Source organism: Cervus elaphus, chromosome 33 (genome assembly GCF_910594005.1).
Source record: "Cervus elaphus chromosome 33, mCerEla1.1, whole genome shotgun sequence".
Classification (NCBI taxonomy): Eukaryota; Metazoa; Chordata; class Mammalia; order Artiodactyla; family Cervidae; genus Cervus; species Cervus elaphus.
Window position 1 is genome coordinate 46,896,154 of NC_057847.1, and position 18,612 is coordinate 46,914,765.

The 18,612-nt window shown below is 35.1% G+C and overlaps 1 protein-coding gene across 6 annotated transcripts in view; it reads right to left on the reverse strand.

Moving 5' to 3' along the window:
- The window catches only part of RIF1 (replication timing regulatory factor 1), a 59,136-nt gene that overhangs the window by 29,717 nt on the left and 10,807 nt on the right, over nucleotides 1–18,612 (reverse strand). For 5 of the 6 annotated variants that reach the window (XM_043894238.1, XM_043894237.1, XM_043894233.1 and 2 more), the window contains exons 10-20: nucleotides 16,788–16,939; nucleotides 12,845–12,962; nucleotides 11,923–12,093; nucleotides 11,635–11,745; nucleotides 10,912–10,974; nucleotides 10,572–10,672; nucleotides 9,066–9,152; nucleotides 7,289–7,362; nucleotides 6,927–7,107; nucleotides 5,465–5,572; nucleotides 4,976–5,125 (exon numbers count right to left, since the gene is read on the reverse strand). In XM_043894238.1, coding sequence (XP_043750173.1) covers nucleotides 4,976–5,125; nucleotides 5,465–5,572; nucleotides 6,927–7,107; nucleotides 7,289–7,362; nucleotides 9,066–9,152; nucleotides 10,572–10,672; nucleotides 10,912–10,974; nucleotides 11,635–11,745; nucleotides 11,923–12,093; nucleotides 12,845–12,962; nucleotides 16,788–16,939 — 1,316 coding nt within the window. The remainder of the gene's footprint in view (nucleotides 1–4,975; nucleotides 5,126–5,464; nucleotides 5,573–6,926; nucleotides 7,108–7,288; nucleotides 7,363–9,065; nucleotides 9,153–10,571; nucleotides 10,673–10,911; nucleotides 10,975–11,634; nucleotides 11,746–11,922; nucleotides 12,094–12,844; nucleotides 12,963–16,787; nucleotides 16,940–18,612) is intronic. The other variant, XM_043894236.1, reaches the window with a different exon arrangement.

The following is an 18,612-nucleotide window of genomic DNA, read 5'->3' on the forward strand; positions in this document are numbered from 1 at the left end:
GTGTTGGACAAGACTCTTGAGAGTCCCTTGGACAGCAAGGAGATCCAACAGTCCATCCTAAAGGAAATCAGGCCTGAATATTCATTGGAAGGACTGATGCTGAAGCTGAAACTCCAATACTTTGGCCACCTGATGCAAAGAACTGACTCATCTGAAAAGACCCTGATGTTGGGAAAGATTCAAGGAGGGAGAAGGGGATGACAGAGGAGGAGATGGTTGGATGGCATCACCAATTCAATGGACATGAGTTTGAGTAAACTCCAGGAGCTGGTGATGGACAGGGAGGCCTGGTGTGCTGCAGTCCATGGAGTCGCAAGAGTCAGACACGACTGAGGGACTGAACTGAACCCCAATGTTTACTGTAGCACTATTTACATTATCTAGTACAAAGAAGCAAACTAGATGTCCACAGATGAATGGATAAAGAAGCTGTGGTACATACTTTTTCTCAACTGCACAAGGAATATCCTCCAGGAAAGGCCACGTCCTGGACCACAAATCAAGCCCTGGTAAATTTCTAAGAATTGAAATCATTTCAAGCATTTTTTCTGATCACAATGCTGTAAGATTAGATTATCAACTACAGGGGGAAAAAATGTAAAAAACACAAACATATGGAGGCTAAATAACACACTTCTTAATAAGGATCACTAAGGAAATCAAAATATGCATAGAAACAAATGATAATGAAAACACAACAATCCAAAACCTATGGGATTCAGTGAAAGTGTTAAGCGGGAAGTTCATCTCAATACAAGGCTACCTCAGGAAACTAGAGAAACATCAAATCAACAACCTAACCTTACACTAAAAGCAACTAGAAAAAGAACAATAACAACAACAACAAAAAAAAAACCCAGTTAGTAGAAGGAAAAGAAATCACAAAATTCAGAGCAGGAATAAATGGGAAAAAAAATGGAGACTATAGCAAAGATCAATAAAACTAAAAGCTGGATCTTTGAGACAATAAAATAGATAAACCATTAGCCATACTCATCAAGACAAAAAGGGAAAAGTCTCAAATCAATAAAATTAGAAATGAAAATGGAGAAATTACAACACAGAAATACAAAAGAACATTAAGACACTACTATGAGCAACTGTATGCCCATAAATGGACAACTTGGAAGAAATGGACAAATTCTTAGAAAAGTGTAACCTTCCAAAACTGAACCAGGAACAAACAGACTTCCAACAAACAAAAGCCCAGGACCAGATGGCTTCACAGGTTAATTCTACCAAAAATTTAGAGAAGAGCTAACACCTATCCTACTCAAACTCTTCCAGAAAATTGCAGAGGAAGGAAAACTCCCAAACTCATTCTATGAGGCCACCATCACCCTGATACCACAACCCAGATGAAGATGCCACACAAAAAAGAGAAAACTACAGGTTGGTATCACTGATAAACAGATGCAAAAATCAACAAAATTCAAGCAAACAGAAACCAACAACATATTAAAACGATCATACATCATGATCAAGCAGGCTTTATTCCAGGGATACAAGGATTCTTCAATATTTGCAAAATCAATGTGATACACCATATTAACAAATTGAAAGATAAAAACCATGTGATTATTTCTATACATGCAGAGAAAGCCTTTGACAAAATTAAAACCTATTTATGATAAAAACTCCAGAACATAATAAAAGCCAGATATGACAAACTCACAGCAAGCATTATCCTCAATGGTGACAAAAAGGAAGGCTTTTACTCTAAAATCAGGAACAAGAGAAGGGTGCCCACTCTCACCACTACCATTCAACAGTTTTGGAAGTCCTAGCCACAGCAATCAGAGAAGAAATAAAAGGCATTCAGATTGTAAAAGTAGTAGTAAACTCTATTTGCAGATGACAAGATCTTATATATAGAAAACCCTAAAGATGCCACCAGAAAATTACTCGAGCTCATCAACAAATATAGTAGTCACAGGATATAAAATTAATACACAGAAATCCCTTGCATCCCTATATGCTTACAATGAAAAATCAGAAAAAGAAATTATGGAAACAACACCATTCACCACTGCAACAAAAAGAATAAAATACTTAGGAATAAATTAACTTAAAGAAACAAAAAACCTGTATACAGAAAACTGTAAGACACCGATGAAAGAAATCAAAGATGACACAAACAGATGGAGAAATATACCATCTTCTTAAGACTGGAAGAATCAATATAGTGAAAATGAATATACTACCCAAAGCAATCTATAGATTCAATTTTTTTTTTGAACAAAAAAATTTCACAATTTACATGGAGACACAAAAGACCCCAAATATCCAAAGCAATCCTCTAGGAAGAAGAATGGAGCTGGAGGAATCAACCTTCCTGACTTCAGACTATACTATACTACAAAGCTATAGTATAGTACTGGCACAAAGACAGAAATATAGATCAATGGAACAAAATAGAAAGTCTGGAGATAAACCCATACATGGACACCGTACCTTTGACAGAGGCGGCAAAAATGTACAATGGAGAAAAGACAATCTCTTCAACAAGTGGTGCTGGGAAATCTGATCAACTACATGTAAAAGAATGAAACGAGAACATTTTCTAACACCACACAAAAATAAATGCAAAATGGATTAAAGACCTAAATGTAACACCAGAAACTGTAAAACTCTTAAGGGAAAACAAAGGCAGAACACTCGATGACATAACTCACAGCAAGATCTTCTATGACCCACCTCCCAGAGAAACAGAAATAAAAACAAAAATAAACAAATGGGAACTAACTTAAAAGCTTTTGCAGGAAAACTTTAAGCAAGGTAAAAAGACAGTCCTCAGAATGGGAGAAAATAACAGCATATACAACTGGCAAATAATTAATCTCCAAAATACACAAGCAGCTCAATACCAAAAAAATGAACCCAATCAGAAAGTGGGCAAAAGACCTAAACAGACATTTTTTCAAAGACATACAAATGGCTAATAAATACATGAAAAGATGCTCAACATCACTCATGATTAGAGAAATGCAAATCAAAACCACAATGAGACATCACTGCACACAGGTCAGAACCGCCATCATCAGAAAAGTCTACAAACAATAAATGCTGGAGAGGGTGTGGAGAACAGGGAACCCTCTTACCCTGTTGGTTCAAATGCAAACTGGTACAGCCACTGTGGAAAACAGTATGGAGATTCCTTAAAAATCTGGGAACAGAACTGCCGTACGACCGAGCAATGTTATACTGCTGGGCATATATTCTGAGGAAACCAGAACTGAAAGAGCAACCTAGAGTCCTTTGGCAGATGAATGGATAAGAAAGTTGTGGTACACAGACACAATGGAGTATTATTCAGTTATAAAAAGGAACGCATTTGAATCTGTTCTAATGAGATGGATGAACCTGGAGCCTACTATACAGAGTGAAGTAAGTCAGAAAGAGCAAGAAAAATATTGTATATTAACGCATATATATAAAATTTAGAAAGACAGTATTGACAATTTTACTTTCATGGCAGCAAAGACAACACAGATGTAAAGAAGAGACTTTTGGACTTGGCAGAAGGCAATGATAGGATGATTTGAGAGAGTAATGCTGAAATATATACACTACCATATGTAAAACAGATGGCCTGTGCGAGTTCGATGCATGAAGCAGGGCACCCAAAGCTGGTGCTCAGGGACAACCCAGAGGGATAGGGTGGGGAGGGAGGTGGGGGAGGGCTCAGAATGGGGGGGGTGGGCCACATGTATGGCCAATTAATGTTGATGTACAGCAAAAACCATCACAATATTATAATTATCATCCAATTAAACAAAAACAAAAAACTAGGAATAGAACTACCATATGCCCCAGCAATCCCACTACTAGGCATATACCCTGAGGAAACCAAAACTGAAAAAAACATGTAACCCAATGTTCTCACTGCAGCACTATTTACAACAGCTAGGAAATAGAAGCAAACTAGATGTTCATAGACGAATGGATAAAGAAGCTGTGGTACATAAATACAATGGAATACTACTCAGCCATAAAAAGGAACATATTTGAGTCAGTTCTAATGAGGTGGATGAACCTAGAGCCTATTATACAGAGTGAAGTAAGTTAGAAACAGAAAAACAAATCTCGTACATCAGTGCATATATATGGAATCTAGAAAGATGGTACTGATGAACCTATTTGCAGGGCAGTGATGGAGATGCAGATGTAGAGAACAGATTTATGGACAAGGGTGTGGGGAAGGAGAATGTGGGATGAATGGACAGAATAACATGAAAACTACTAAGTTGCTTTAGTTGTGTGCAACTCTTTGCAACTCCCTATGAACAGTTGAGCCTGCCAGGCTCTGTCCATGGGATTTTTCAGGCAAGAATACTGGAGTGGGATGCCATGTCCTCCTCCCAGGGATCTTCCTGACCCAGGAATCAAATCACATTTCTTACATTACATGTACTAGGAAGCAGGTTCTTTAACACTAGCACCACCTGGGAAGCCCAACATATACACTACCATATGTAAATTACACAGCCAGTGGGAATTTGTTGAATGACTCAAGAAACTCAAACCAGGGCTCAGTAACAACTTAAGATGCATGGGAGGTGGAGGGAGGTTCAAGAGGGAAGAGACCTATGTATACCTATGGCTGATTCACATTGACGTGTGACAGAAACCAACACTACATTGTAGAGCAATTATATTTTAATTAAAAGATTAAAAAAAAAAAGCTAACAGGTATGAAAAAGCAAGATCTAGGATGGCAAAGTCCTTGTACTGTTCATCTAGAGTGGCAAAGGCACACCAGAGTAAAAGCACATCACTATCAAGTGGTCCTGATACATGGACCTTAGAGTCCAATGACACAAAGTTGTCTCACAAAGCTGTTACCTGTTTTATACCTTAACTTCATTACTTATAAACTAAAAGCATTAGTTAATGATAGTTCACAAACATTATCTCTATTTACTTGAAAAGAATCCTTTAAATGGAAAAAAGGTCAGTATCAGAATAAACTCACTGAAAGGCCTTCATCTTCCAAACTGGACATTATCTTGGAAGAAAGTTCCTCACAGCATAAATTCTCTTCTGCAGTTGCCACCAAAGCTGCACAGCGAGCAAATGCTCTATATAATTCTGACCAAGTTTTAAGTAAGGTCTTCATGGTGACCTAATAATAATAAAAAAAAAATTAGAAAATGTGTATCTACATATCAAATAACTTAACAGAATACATCTTTAACATATTAAAAACACAATAACACTTAAGGTGTCAGAAGAGACTAGCACAGGGTAATAAGTTCCCCACTTTCACAGAGCTCTAACTGAAGAACTGTAATAATGCCACAATACCAGCAATTAACAAAGGTCAAGAGGAACTTCACTCTCTCCACCACTTTCCTTTCTCCTAAGCTGATTTTAAGTCATAAAAAAGTCTTACAGAAGTTCATTACAAAGAGTAACATAGTATTTAAAAACTGCAAATTCCTCAAGTAAAAATGTGCCTTACCACTGGAATTTTTTGTGCTGGAAAAATATGGTTTATTGGCAAAATCAGTGCACCATAGATAGCACTGAAATTATGTTCTAAGGCATCACCTTGATTCACTTCATTGGTCTGAAAAAAGAAAAATAATGAAGTTAGACAAATCGCCATCTAATTCTAGTCCTAAAGAGTGACATCTTACCACATGTAGTAAGAATTGTGTTCCCCAATGTTGAGATGTTAAACAGATGGTGAACTCCTAACCTCTGTAATCTTTGAAATTAGGGTCCTTGCAGATATAACCATGCAATAAGGAAGTCATGATGACTTAAGGCATGCTCTAATCCAATAACTGGCGTCCTTATAAAAGAGGAAGTTTAATAGAAGATACTTGGAAGCACGCCATGTGAAGACAGGCTGAGACTGGTGTGATGGATTCACAACATCAACAATTGCTGGAAGCTAAGAGAAGCATGGAACACACACTCTTTTAGAGCTCCAGAAGAAACCAAATCTGCCAACATCTTACTATTGAAATTCTGGCCCCAAGAGCTTTAAAAAATAAATTCCTGTTGATTTAAGCCACCAGTTCGTGGTAATCTCTTAAGCAACCCTGGGAAACAATATACTGTGTTTTTAGTCCTAAAAAAGAATCCCAGAGGTGATTCCAGAATCTTTTACTATACACAGAAAGTAAGACTCAAGCAAGGACTTATAAAAATGGCCTTTAGCAGACCTCAAACAGTAGGAAACCATTTAGGACCATAAACTTTGTTCTTCCAAAGGAATATGTTTAATGGAGTGTTGGCTCAAGTAGCTAAAATAAGGGCTACTGTCTAATCACATAATTCTTCAGAGTCCTCACTCCATTTTGTAAGTTATAACAGACTATTTCACAAAGAATAATTCCATTTAAAGATTAATAAAGCTGCTAATGAACTATTAATAGTGACAGAACTTGAGCTCCATACCTTGCCAATACTATCACTTTTTTTTTTTCCCTGGCTAGAGCTTTTTTTTTTTTTACTATCACTTTTTTAAGTATTTAAATGTAAAGGTCAGTCAACTCGACAATTAAAGGTTTAGGAACTACTATATGGCTTTGAGGTAATCACCAACATGATTTGACCATGGAAATCTAAGAATATATAATTAAGTCAAGACGTCCATATTATTCCCCATAGTATAAGTGAAAGAATCCAAGATATAAACATGGAAATCCATATCTATCACGTGAGCCTTCTGGCTTTCTAATCATAAGAGAAAATGGACTAAGTTATACTTTTTTGAATAACGCAGAAACACAATGAAAAGAAATCAAGTAATTTAAAGAATAGAAAATTAACCAATCCCACAGGCAAAATATGTAATACCTTCCATTCAAATACAAATTTCCATTCATATACTCATGTGCTAATATAACAAAGAAAAAAAAAAAAGGCAAGGTATTAAATGACAGAAAACATGCAGCTGACTTGTATCATACCTGATTAATCAATTCTGTTAATGGGGTGACTATAATACTCCACATTCTCCAGAGATGCTCCTTGTTGTCCAGCTGCTTTGCATTTTGATTAATAACATTTAAGACAGAGTCACTGAAAGCTAGTGGTGAGGTTGGACCAGAAAGAACACAGCCAACAAGTGTTTCCAGGTTGAGAAAAAACCTGATGGAAAAAAATTTTGAACTATGCGTTACCTGTACTTTCTGTAAAAATAAATTAATTATAGCAAAGTTACCCCCAAAAATGAATCTCAACTTTAATTTTTAAAAAATGTATAATAGTCTGTAACTCAAAAGAATATTCATAACAAATTTTCCAAAATAAATAGTTTGTTTAAAATTACCTTTCATCTTCCACACCACATTCCAATAGATTATTATTGAAAATTAACTGAATTAAGAACAAAGCAGGGGTTCCCTGAAGAAAGATGGGAGACGGCAATCAATCTTCTTGTTACCAACAGTACACTCCTCTTGTTACACTTGTTTTCTACAATTATGTGAAATATGACCCTTTTAAGGGTGAGGAATTTTGAAATTACTTAGGATACAACAAAAATGATAGCAAATGTACTTTCATAAACTACACACAAAAATCAAGTTCTTTATATTTAATTATAGCTGTTCCATCTAGTCAAACAATTAAAGACTATTAAGAGATTCCAGATATACACTGACGTTGTATTAAGCAAGTTAAAACTTGCTGGATCAACAATACCTACCATCCAGCAGATATTAAATATATTTCACTATAACTAAGCCGGTGTTAGGAAGCTTCTAAAACTTGTAACAGTAACCAAAACTACATTTACATAAAAGCAAAGAGAAACTTTTTATTCTAGAACACTTTAATACAGGAAAATAGTTCCATCAATATGCCATTATTTAATTCCTCACACGCATACTTCATTGTATTGGGCCTTGAAGATACGGTATATTTTACACATTGAAGGTTTGTGGAAACCGTGTTTTGAACAAGTCTACTGGAACCCTTTTTCTAACAGTATTTGTTTACTGTGTCACATTTTGGGTAATTCTCACGATTTTTCAAACTTAGTATGTTTCCTGACTGCTCGATGGACCAGCTATTATTTTGTCTCCCTTCCTCTCTTCTGACCTCCGCATTACCTGAGACACACATTGAATTTAGACTAATTAACAATGCTAAAATGGCCTCTAAACATTGAAGTGAAAGGAGCTGCACATCTCTTACTTTCAACCAAAAGCTAGAAATGATTAAACTTAATAGTGAAGGCATGCTTAAAGTCAAGACCAGTGGAACTAACTATGGATGTGGTAGAAATAGCAAAGAACTAGAATTAGGAGTGGAGCCTGAAAACGTGATTCAATTGCTGCAATTTTATCATAAAACGTAAACAGATGTGGAGTTGCTCCTTAAGGATGAGCAAAGTGGTTTCTTAAGACGGAATCTACTCCTCGTGAAGATGTTGTGAAGATTGATGAAATGACAACAGGATAAACTTAATTGATAAAGCAGCATCAAGATTTGACAGGACTAGCTCCAATTCTGAAAGAAGTTCTACTGTGGGTAAAACACTATCCAACAGCATTATATGCTACAGAGAAATCATTTATGAAAGAATCAATCACAGAAAACATCACTGCTGTCTTAAGAAACTGCCATGGCCACCCCAACCTTCAGCAACCATCATTCTGATCAGTCAGCAGCCATCAATACAGAGGCGAAACCCCCAAGCAGTAAAAAATTATGACTCACTGAAGGCTCAAATGGTTAAGTAGCAATTTGAGCAATGAAGTACTTTTAAATTAAGGTATGTACATTGTTTTTTAAAGACATAATGCTATTTACTTACACTTAATAGACTATAATATAGTGTAAATATAACTTTTACATACACTAGGTAACCAAAAATTTCATGCGACTTGCTTTATTCTGGTATTAGCAGTGGTCTGGAACTGAACTTGTAATTATCTCTGAGGCACACCTGTACTTTGTCTATGATTTTTTTCCTTTAATATAATCAGCATATTCAAATTCAATTCTCTTTGAACTTTGCAAGCTAAGTTTCTCTAACTTAAAAAAACACGGATTTTTAAAATTAGCTAATTTAATCATATCATTACATCTAAGATACTTGCATTAAGAATATCCATATTAGCAACCTGATATGCTGGAGAACCTAATACTTTCTGAGGAAGTCCTTTAATTGTAATTTCCATGAGAACCTAAGAAAGACAAAAGGTTTTACTGTATATTAGTCATGAGTATTAACTATAGTTTTAACAATTTACTATAAGTAATGTTCACTCATTAATGTAAACACATTCTCATTAGCTTAAAACATTCAAATACAGAAATACAAAACATAAAATAAAAAGATCCTTTCTTACCTCCAGGAATAACCAATGCTGTCAGTCTGGAGTTTTTTTAGACCTAACTTTCCATATAAAGTACACAGAGAACATAACTTCCTGGGCTGGCTGTGATGTATCTATTCTTTTATGACATTATTGATATTATACCATGAGATACTTTGAACTTTCTTCACCTGACTGTGAAACAATTTTCAGTCTACATAGACATATTCTTAACTGATAAATGAATATGCAAAGCTTATTCAAACTTTTAAAAAACTAATGGTCCTAGAGACTATTTTTTATACTACAAAAAGAAATTCTGCAATCATTTACGTACTCACTAGTGCCAGAAGCCAATATTCAAAGGACTTCTAACTAAAAGCTGGATCTAAGACACATCTCTCAAATGCGACAGAGCCTATCTAACTGCCATCCAAGTGTATTATTACACAAGTATTAACCTGAAGTATATAACATAGTGACAAGACAAAAATAGTGAAAATGGTTTCACATACTCTCATTTTGAACTGAAACTAATGATAATTATGCATTTGTAGACACATTTATTTTGCTCCAGCCCACAGTGCTCTGCATTTATCAACTCATTTAATTATGAACTACTACTACATCTCTTCTTTACAGAAGAAAGGCAAGAGAGTAGGTAAAGTGTCACTTAGTCAATAGTTAGGCTGAGGTTCAACCTCATACTACAGCCTAGCTATTAACCACTATCCCCTACAGTCACAGCAGATATTGCTGTCATGGCACATAAAGGAAACAGACTCAAAGTTTATGTAAGGGTATGATTTGTTCCATCTGCAGATTATTTGGGGAAACTATTACAAAAAGTATTCCCAATTTGCTTTTTCTTTTCTCTACTATATAGGTCACAGTTAAAATGCAAAAGCTCTACAAGATTATTACTAGGTATTTTTTCAAATGTACAAAGAAACAATTAGTGGAGCTCAGCAATCTTGTTATAAAATTAGTGTTCATCTGAGTTTCTTCAGTTCAAGTTTCACGCTTCTTATCCCATTTTCTCTGTACAGCCTATGCTTTTTCTCATCACACTGGAAGATTTTTGGAGTTGCCACTGTCATCATTTACTTTATTAAGGTTTCAAATGACTCCAAAACCAATGGGACAGCATTTATTTCAGGGCTAAATTTCTGATAAATACTTGATATAAAACATCTTCCCAAATCTTGATCTGTGCTAGTACCTTCAAAATAAAATTCAATTTCAGAGTATGGTTTTAGAATTCCAGCAGACAGGTATTATACTTACCAGTGTTTTCAATACAGGAAATACTTCTGAATTCACTATGCTTTCCAAAGATTTTAATAAAAGGGTCAAAACTTCAGAACCTGGTCTCTCTTTTTTGTTACCTATCCAAAAGCACAAGAAGGGTTATAGTTTTAAAGATGTATCTTTAGGGGTGAAAATACAGTAAATTCAGGAGTAAAAATATATACTCAGAGCTATTAAAAAGTAATTTTTTAAAGTGATTTGATTAAATAGAAGTCTAGAAGATACAATACTTAAAGTGATTTTAAAATAAAGTTTATATATGAAAGCCAAACAATTCACTGACTGCTATAAAAGTCTTAATCATTACAGTGCTTACCTGATTCAATAACTGACTTCACCAAGCTAATTAACTCCTTCCAAATAGCATTGATAACTACATCTGCCAAACAAAATAAAAGGTACTTTAGAATGAAGTAGATATAACTACAAAGGCTCCCCCTTTTATGCTTATACTACAGAAATAAACTGAGCAAAGCTTTGAAATATAATTCTCCTTGTAACAGTCAACCTTTTAACTCAGTTTATAATATACCATCATCTCATTTCTGTTTAGAAAAAGATGTTTTCAAATGGACTAACACACTCTGGGTAATTTTTTCTATCAATCATATTTTCTGTTATTGAACACTTTTTATTTTTGATACGAGGAAAAACCAAGATTCAGATGGATATCTGAACGCCACTAGAAAAAATCTTTCAGCAAGTTAAATAGCAAACTACCTTATTTTTGAAATGTGTCGTCATTATTTGATAGGCTTTAGAACACAGGAGGTTTAGGTATAGATACTAAAATCACAAAGCCAAGGTATTAATCACAGCTCTATCACTTACTACGTAATCAGGCACAAATTACTTACTTCTCTGTATAACACAATCCCTTATCTGCAAAATGGACTAACACATAAGGTTACTGTTAGGATTAAATGAATTACATATAAAGCTCCTGCAGAACAATCTAGAAGCAAGTGGCACCATATAAATATTTACTAGTTTCTTTTTAAACACGGGTTTCAGCAATAAAAATCTCTTAAATATTCACCAGAAGCATCTTTTCCAACTGCAACAAAGCTATCATGAACAGCAGTGATAAGTGTATTTGAGTGTTTGGAAAAAAAAGAAGAGCTGCTGATTAATGGATGTTCAAGTGGCTCTAAAAGAGAAAAAAAAAGACAGTTATTCAAAACCAAAGCTTTATGAAATAAATTTCCCAATATAAAATGTTAGGTGGTCTGCTATGTTTTGTATCAAGACATAAAATTTCTTCACCCCAATTTACAGTGTTCTGAATTGTTTTAATAATTGAAATTATTTTTTAAAAATTAAATACCTAGGCTCAGTATAAGTTTGTTTTGCTTAGCAAAACTCACAACTTCTGGACCCAACAAAAAATGAAGCAACATTTCAAGCCCCAAAAGTTGTATAGAGGGGATTGTGGCCATTCCAAAATTTGAATTCAAGTTCATCCGAGGGGTTACGGGAGTTCCATATGGAGAAGCACCTTCAAAAAACAAAAACAGCTAAGTTATGTATGATTAGTTACACAAATATATTTTGTTTACTTCATTTCAATGCAATGTACCTTTAAGACTAAATAATTTGTTTCTCAAATAAAAGTTGAAGAGTTTTTGTTTAAAGCCCATATCAGAGTTACTAATACTAATCTTACTAAGGACTTCCCCAGTGGTCCAATTGATTATAGACTCTGTACCCTAGCAGAGTGCAGGTTCGATCCCTGGTCAAGGAAGCCACAGCCCCAGAACAAAACTAAACATACCAAGTTAAGAAGAACAAAATTAGAGTCTTATACACACACACACACAAAAGGTGAGCGTCATACACCATTTAAATGAAAATAAATCTCAGGCATTTACCTATACCTTAAAATAGTAATATGCAGGCATTTCTAAAAATATAAAATTTGACTCAGAATAGACCTGCTACTTTTAATAATAACTCTAAGATTCTAAACAAACCTAAGGATCTAATGCACTTCACATAATATCATGGGAAAAAGTTGATCTTATCCAACTATACTAATGCAACGACAGCAGTAGACAGTAACTGGATTCTTCACCACCTGAGTCACCAGGGAAGTCCTAACACATACAGAAAACAATCAAAACAATTTTGTGACATGAGAGCCAAAATTATGTGATTAATTTTATGTAAATTACATGGAACAAAAACTTGATTCAAAGTCTTAAAAAAATACAGGAAAAAAACCAGCAACAAGTAGGTCTACCTCTTACCTTTGTGTACTGGGGTCATAGGGTTTAAACCTGGAGTAGTAGCTACACGAGATGAACTCCCCTGAGGTGAAACATTAGAATCAATGCTTATTGTGCTTTGAATCAGAGGCACACAAACCTATTGGGATTAAGAAAAAAAGAGACAGAGGGAACTGTATCTGTAAACTGCATAAATGTCATTTTTTTAAAAAGTCTTACAAAATACAGTTAAATTTCCTTAAGAAGCAGTATCAATTGTCTTGGTATGCTGAAATTTTATCAGCCTTGATGCACAAGGTAGTAACTGAAATCTGGAAAAGTGAAAAATCGTATTATAATTTTATTTGCCCTAAATATATATTATTTATAAATTTCAGCTCTACATTCCAGATGGAAAATTATACATGTAAAGAGCTTTTACAAATAACATATACATGAGTTTTAATATTACTGGCAGATAAGACCATTTTAAGCTTTTTAAAAAAACACCTTAAAAAATATGAACTAAGACAACTTCAAGCTCATTTCTAAGATTATTCCAAGACCTGTCAAATCTAGCCAGTAAGTAGATTATACCAAGGAATGGATGGGACAATTGGGTAAGATTAGCCTACAAGGAGGGCATCCCAGGTGGTGCAGTGGTAAAGAATCCTCCTGGCAATGAAGGAGAAGCAAGAGATGGGGGTTCAATCCCTCGGTCAGGAAGATCCCCTGGAAAAGGAAATGGCAACACATGGACAGAAGAGCCTGGAGAGTTACAGTCCATGGGGTCAAAAAGAGTCATAGATGACTGAGCACATGTAGCCAACTAGGAACTAATAATGGTAGAATTTGGAAAAATTATGATCCTTGCATGCTGACAATCAATGCCCAATTTTAATCAGTTCATGCTTAAGCAAATTTAAAAACTTCGATATAGTAAGCAATTAAGCATTTAAAAAGAACTTGCTAAAAAAACCCAAGTATACTTGAGGAAGAAATGATAAACGAATTCAGCAAGGTATGCACAATTCCAGGTTAACATACAGCAATCTGTTACACTTCTGTACAGTAATATCATCAGAAACAGAAAGTAAAAAATCCCTTTTAAAATCATAAAAAATACTTAGGAATACCCTTGATCAAGGAAGTAAAATTCTTACATGCTGAGAACTTAGCATGAGGAACATTTATTAATGTTCCTCAACATTAATAAAGGAAACTGAAGATGATTTAAAGAAATGGGAAGGTCCATGCACAATTACTGAGCCTGTGCTCTAGAGCTCAAGTGCTCCAACTACCGAGTCCCACGCCAGTCTGTGCTCTGCAACCATCGCAATGAGAAGCCCGTGCACCGCAACAAAGAGTAGCCACCGCTCCTCAAAACTAGAGAAAGGCCGAGCAAAGTAATGAAGAACCAATACAGCCAAAAATAATTAAAAATTATAAAGACAAAAAAAAAAAAAAAAGAAATCAGAAGATATCCCATGCTCTTGCACTGAAAGAATATTGTTAAAATAGCCATACTACCCAAAGCAACTTAATGGGATTGCTATTAAATTAGCCATATGGAACCATCCCAGAATTGCCAAAGCAATCCTGAGGAGAAAGAATAACACAGGAGTATAGCCTTCCCAGACTACTACAAAGCTACAGTAATCAAAACAGCAATGATAACTGGCACAGGAACAGATATATGGATCAATGGAACAGAATAGACAGCCCAAAAATAAACCCTGTGGTCAATCAATCTTTGACAAAGAAAAGTAAGAATATACAATGGTGAAAAGACAGTCTGTTTAGCAAGTGCTGTTGGGAATGTTGGACAGCTGCATGTACATCAATGAAGTAGAACACTCCCTTTCACCATACACAAAAATAAATTCAATGTGGCTTAAATACTTAAATATAAGACAGGACACCATAAAATTCCTAGAAAGTAACATAGGCAAAATACTTGCTGACATAAATTATAGTAATGTTTTCTTAGGTGAGTCTCCCAAGGCAACAGAAATAAAAGCAGAAAAAAAACAAACACCCAGATGGGACCTAATTAAACGTACTCAGTACAGTAAAGCCTCAGTATAGTAAAGGAAGGCATAACAAAATGAAAAGACAATTTACCAACTGGGAGAAAATATCTGCAAGTGATGTAATCAACAAAGGTTTAATTTCCAAAATGTATGAACAGCCCACACAACTCAGTAATGAAAACCCAATCGAAATGGACAGAAGACCTAAACAGACACTTTTCCATGTCTATAGGCCCATGAAAAGATGCTCAATTTCATTAATTGTATTAGAGAAGTGCAAATCAAAACTATAAGGAGATACCATCTCACATTAGTCAGAATGGCCATCATTAAAAACTCTACAAATAACAAATGTTGGAGGGTGTGGAGAAAAGGAAACCCTCCTACAATGTTGGTGGGAATGTAAATTGTACAGCCACTATAGAAAACACTATGAAGTTTCCTCAAATAACTAAAAATAGAGTTGCCATCTGATTCAGTAACTCCATTTCTGGGCACCTATCTGGACAAAACTCTATACTTTGAAAATACACATGCACCCCTATGTTCACAGCAGCACTATGTGTAATAAATAGCTAGGACATGGAAGCAAGGTAAATGTCCATCAACAGATGAATGCATTAAAAAACATGTATACAACAGACTACTACTCAGTCATAAAATAAAGAAATATAGTAGCATCTGCAGCAACATGGATGGACCAACAGATTATCATATCAACTGAAATAAGTCAAAAAGAGACAAATACCACATGGTATCACCTATATGTGGAATTAAAATGACACAAATGAACTTATTTTCAAAACAGACTCACAGACACAGAGAACACTCGTGGTTGCCAAGGGGGAGGGCAGGTGGGGGAGGACTGGACAGGGAACGTGGTTAGCAGATGCAAACTCTTAAATGTAGGATGGCTAAACACTACATGGTCCTACTGTAGTGCACAGGGAAATATATTCAGTATCCTGTAATAATGGAAAATATGAAAAATACGTATGTAACTAAATCAGTTTGCTGTACACCAGAAACTAATACATGTAAATCAACTACATTTTAATAAAAAATAAATTAAGGACTTTTATGGTGGCAGAGTGGATAAGAATCTGTCCCCAAAGAAGGGGACATGGGTTCAATCCTTGGTCCAGGAAGATTCCACATACTGTGGAGTAACTGAGCCCATGTACCACAATTACTGCCCCTGTGGCTCTAGAGCCCATGAGCTGCAACTACCTAGAGCCCATGAACTGCAACTAACTAGTCTAGAGCCTGTGTTCTGCAACGAGAGGCCTCTGCAATGCAAAGTCCACGCACCAAAGAGTAGCCCCCACTTGTTGCAACTAGAGAAAGCCCATGGAAAGCAACAAAAATCCAGCACAGCCAAAAATAAAAATTATTAAAATATAAATTAATTAAAATAAATAAGAGTAGTTATCAGAGCTACCCTTTTGTACTTAGACAAAATAACTTCAGTTCAGCCAGCAAGGATATCAAAATCTAAAGGAGTAATTTCATGTGTAACAATGAAAAGCTACAAGGGTATTAAATGATTGGTTATCACTACACAGCCTAGAAAGAGATTTTAAAATTAGAATTACTCCAACTTTGTATCATCTACCCAGTGTAGCACATGATTTCTATTTCAGTAATGCTGACTCTATCCTCAATTATATTCCAAGTCATATGCAATTCCTTTAAAAAATCTTTCATAATGCCTCTAGAATAAGAAAAGACATGTGTTTTGATTAAAAAGGTTGTAGAGGTCCATTTCAGACAACGGGAGAATATCCTTTAAGGAAAATGACCTCAAGTTCTGTGTCAGGGTGAAAAACATAAATTATATATAACATGGTCCGCTGGTCTGCTAAGCACTGAAAGTTAGATTGGTAAGATTGTAAGGACATACTATTAAAAAAAACACACATCAAGTATCATAATCAACACTGTAATGTTACCTGTTCAAAATTAGCAGGAAGATGAGGTCCTAGTCTCATCAACAAATACCACCAGACTTCTAGTTTTGTCAGCGCTAGAGTTTCTGTTCTCACATGAATAGAACTCAAAGGTTGCATCAACAACTTCAGTCTTTTTGCACTACACAGTATTTCTTGAAAGAAAAGAAAATAAGCACCCAAGTAAAAACACTGAAGAGCTAAAGATTAAATTTTAAGAATGACAGCATGCAATAGTCTTTTACTTTAGCAAGAGAATTAAAAAAAAATTTAATTCAGTAGCTACTCCTGTTCTCCCCAAAATTTTCATGCTGACAAACTCTAGTACAGTTAGGTCACAATACTTAATAAGACTTATTAAAAAAAAAAAAAAAAAGTAATATTTATTAGATACCCTCTGCCAGGGCTGATTTTCCCACCATTCAGCAATGTCTGCAGTATTTTTGGTTGTTACAACTGGGAGGTGGGGATAGAGAGCTACAGTATCTAGTGGGCTGCATCCAGGAATGCTGCTGAACTCCCACTGACACACAGGGCAGTTCTTCACAACAAATTGCCCAGTCTAAATGCTAAAATGTTCAGTAACTCTAACTGCTTGAGTGTTCTCATCATCCCCATTTTATAGATCACAAAATAGAGCACATTTTTTACCTCAAAAAAGGCTGTCATTTAAAAAATTTACTAGTTTTTATTGAATTTTTTTTTTTTTTTACAACACTGCTTCTATGTTTGGGTTTTTTTTTTTTTTGGCCACGAGGCATGTGGCATCTTAGCTCCCCGCCAGGGATCAAACCTGCATCTCCTACATTGGAAGGCAAAGTCTTAATCCCTAGACCACTAGGGAAATCTCAAAAAATCTACTAGTTATTTCTTTCATCAAACATTTTAACTGTTGGTGCCATGAGACTTTGGAAATCTAAATATTCACATTCATTTAGAATTAGGTGTCTACTTTTAAACTACTTTATCTAGTCTCCCATTTAGCTACTGTCCCAGTGAGATTTAAGCAGAAGTGTATGTGGAATTTCTGAAACGTTGTTTACAGATTGTTGACTCTCTGGGAAGTTTATTTTTGCCCCTTCTGCCTTCCCTCCTTCCTATAGGGTGCAACAAAGGCATATTGACAATGACAACAAGCATCTGATGCCTTAATGAATTCATGAATACACAGTATCAGTCAGACTCTCTAGATCTTGACCTATTTCAAATCAGATAGCATTTTATTGATCTTCTTTAAGTCACTCCCATTTTATTCTTTAACTCAAAGATCTATAATTTCAGTAGATTTAATCCCCAACAATACAATACCTCACACTGAGAGCTTATCAACAAAGGTGACATTTCCAATTAAAATATATGCCTCCCAATATTTTCAATAAAAGTAGTTGTAGTTAATGCAAATAATTATGAAACACATTTTAAAAGGAAAGAAGGATTACTAATGGTCTTTGCAAGGGAAAACAGGATGAAATCAACATTACTTAACATATCTTATAAACTATCAATTATATCTAAGATTAACTACAGTTAAGTAGGTAGACTCATACTTCTCACTTATGGGCAAAATACTTTCTCATACATATATTAAACACTTCCAATGGACAACAAAAAGATAAGGGTAAGAAACATCAAAAGGAATCACTCCTATATATTAATGTTAACCCACCATTAGGTGCTATTCTTAAAGGTCCTGAAAAAAAGTTCCTCTGTCACACTTGTATTACACAGCAATCACAGCTGTTTGCTGTAGTCTACTGGCTGTGTGACTTCTGATAACACTTAATTGTTCTAAAGTGTTAATACTTACCATCTGAGGTCTATTATGATT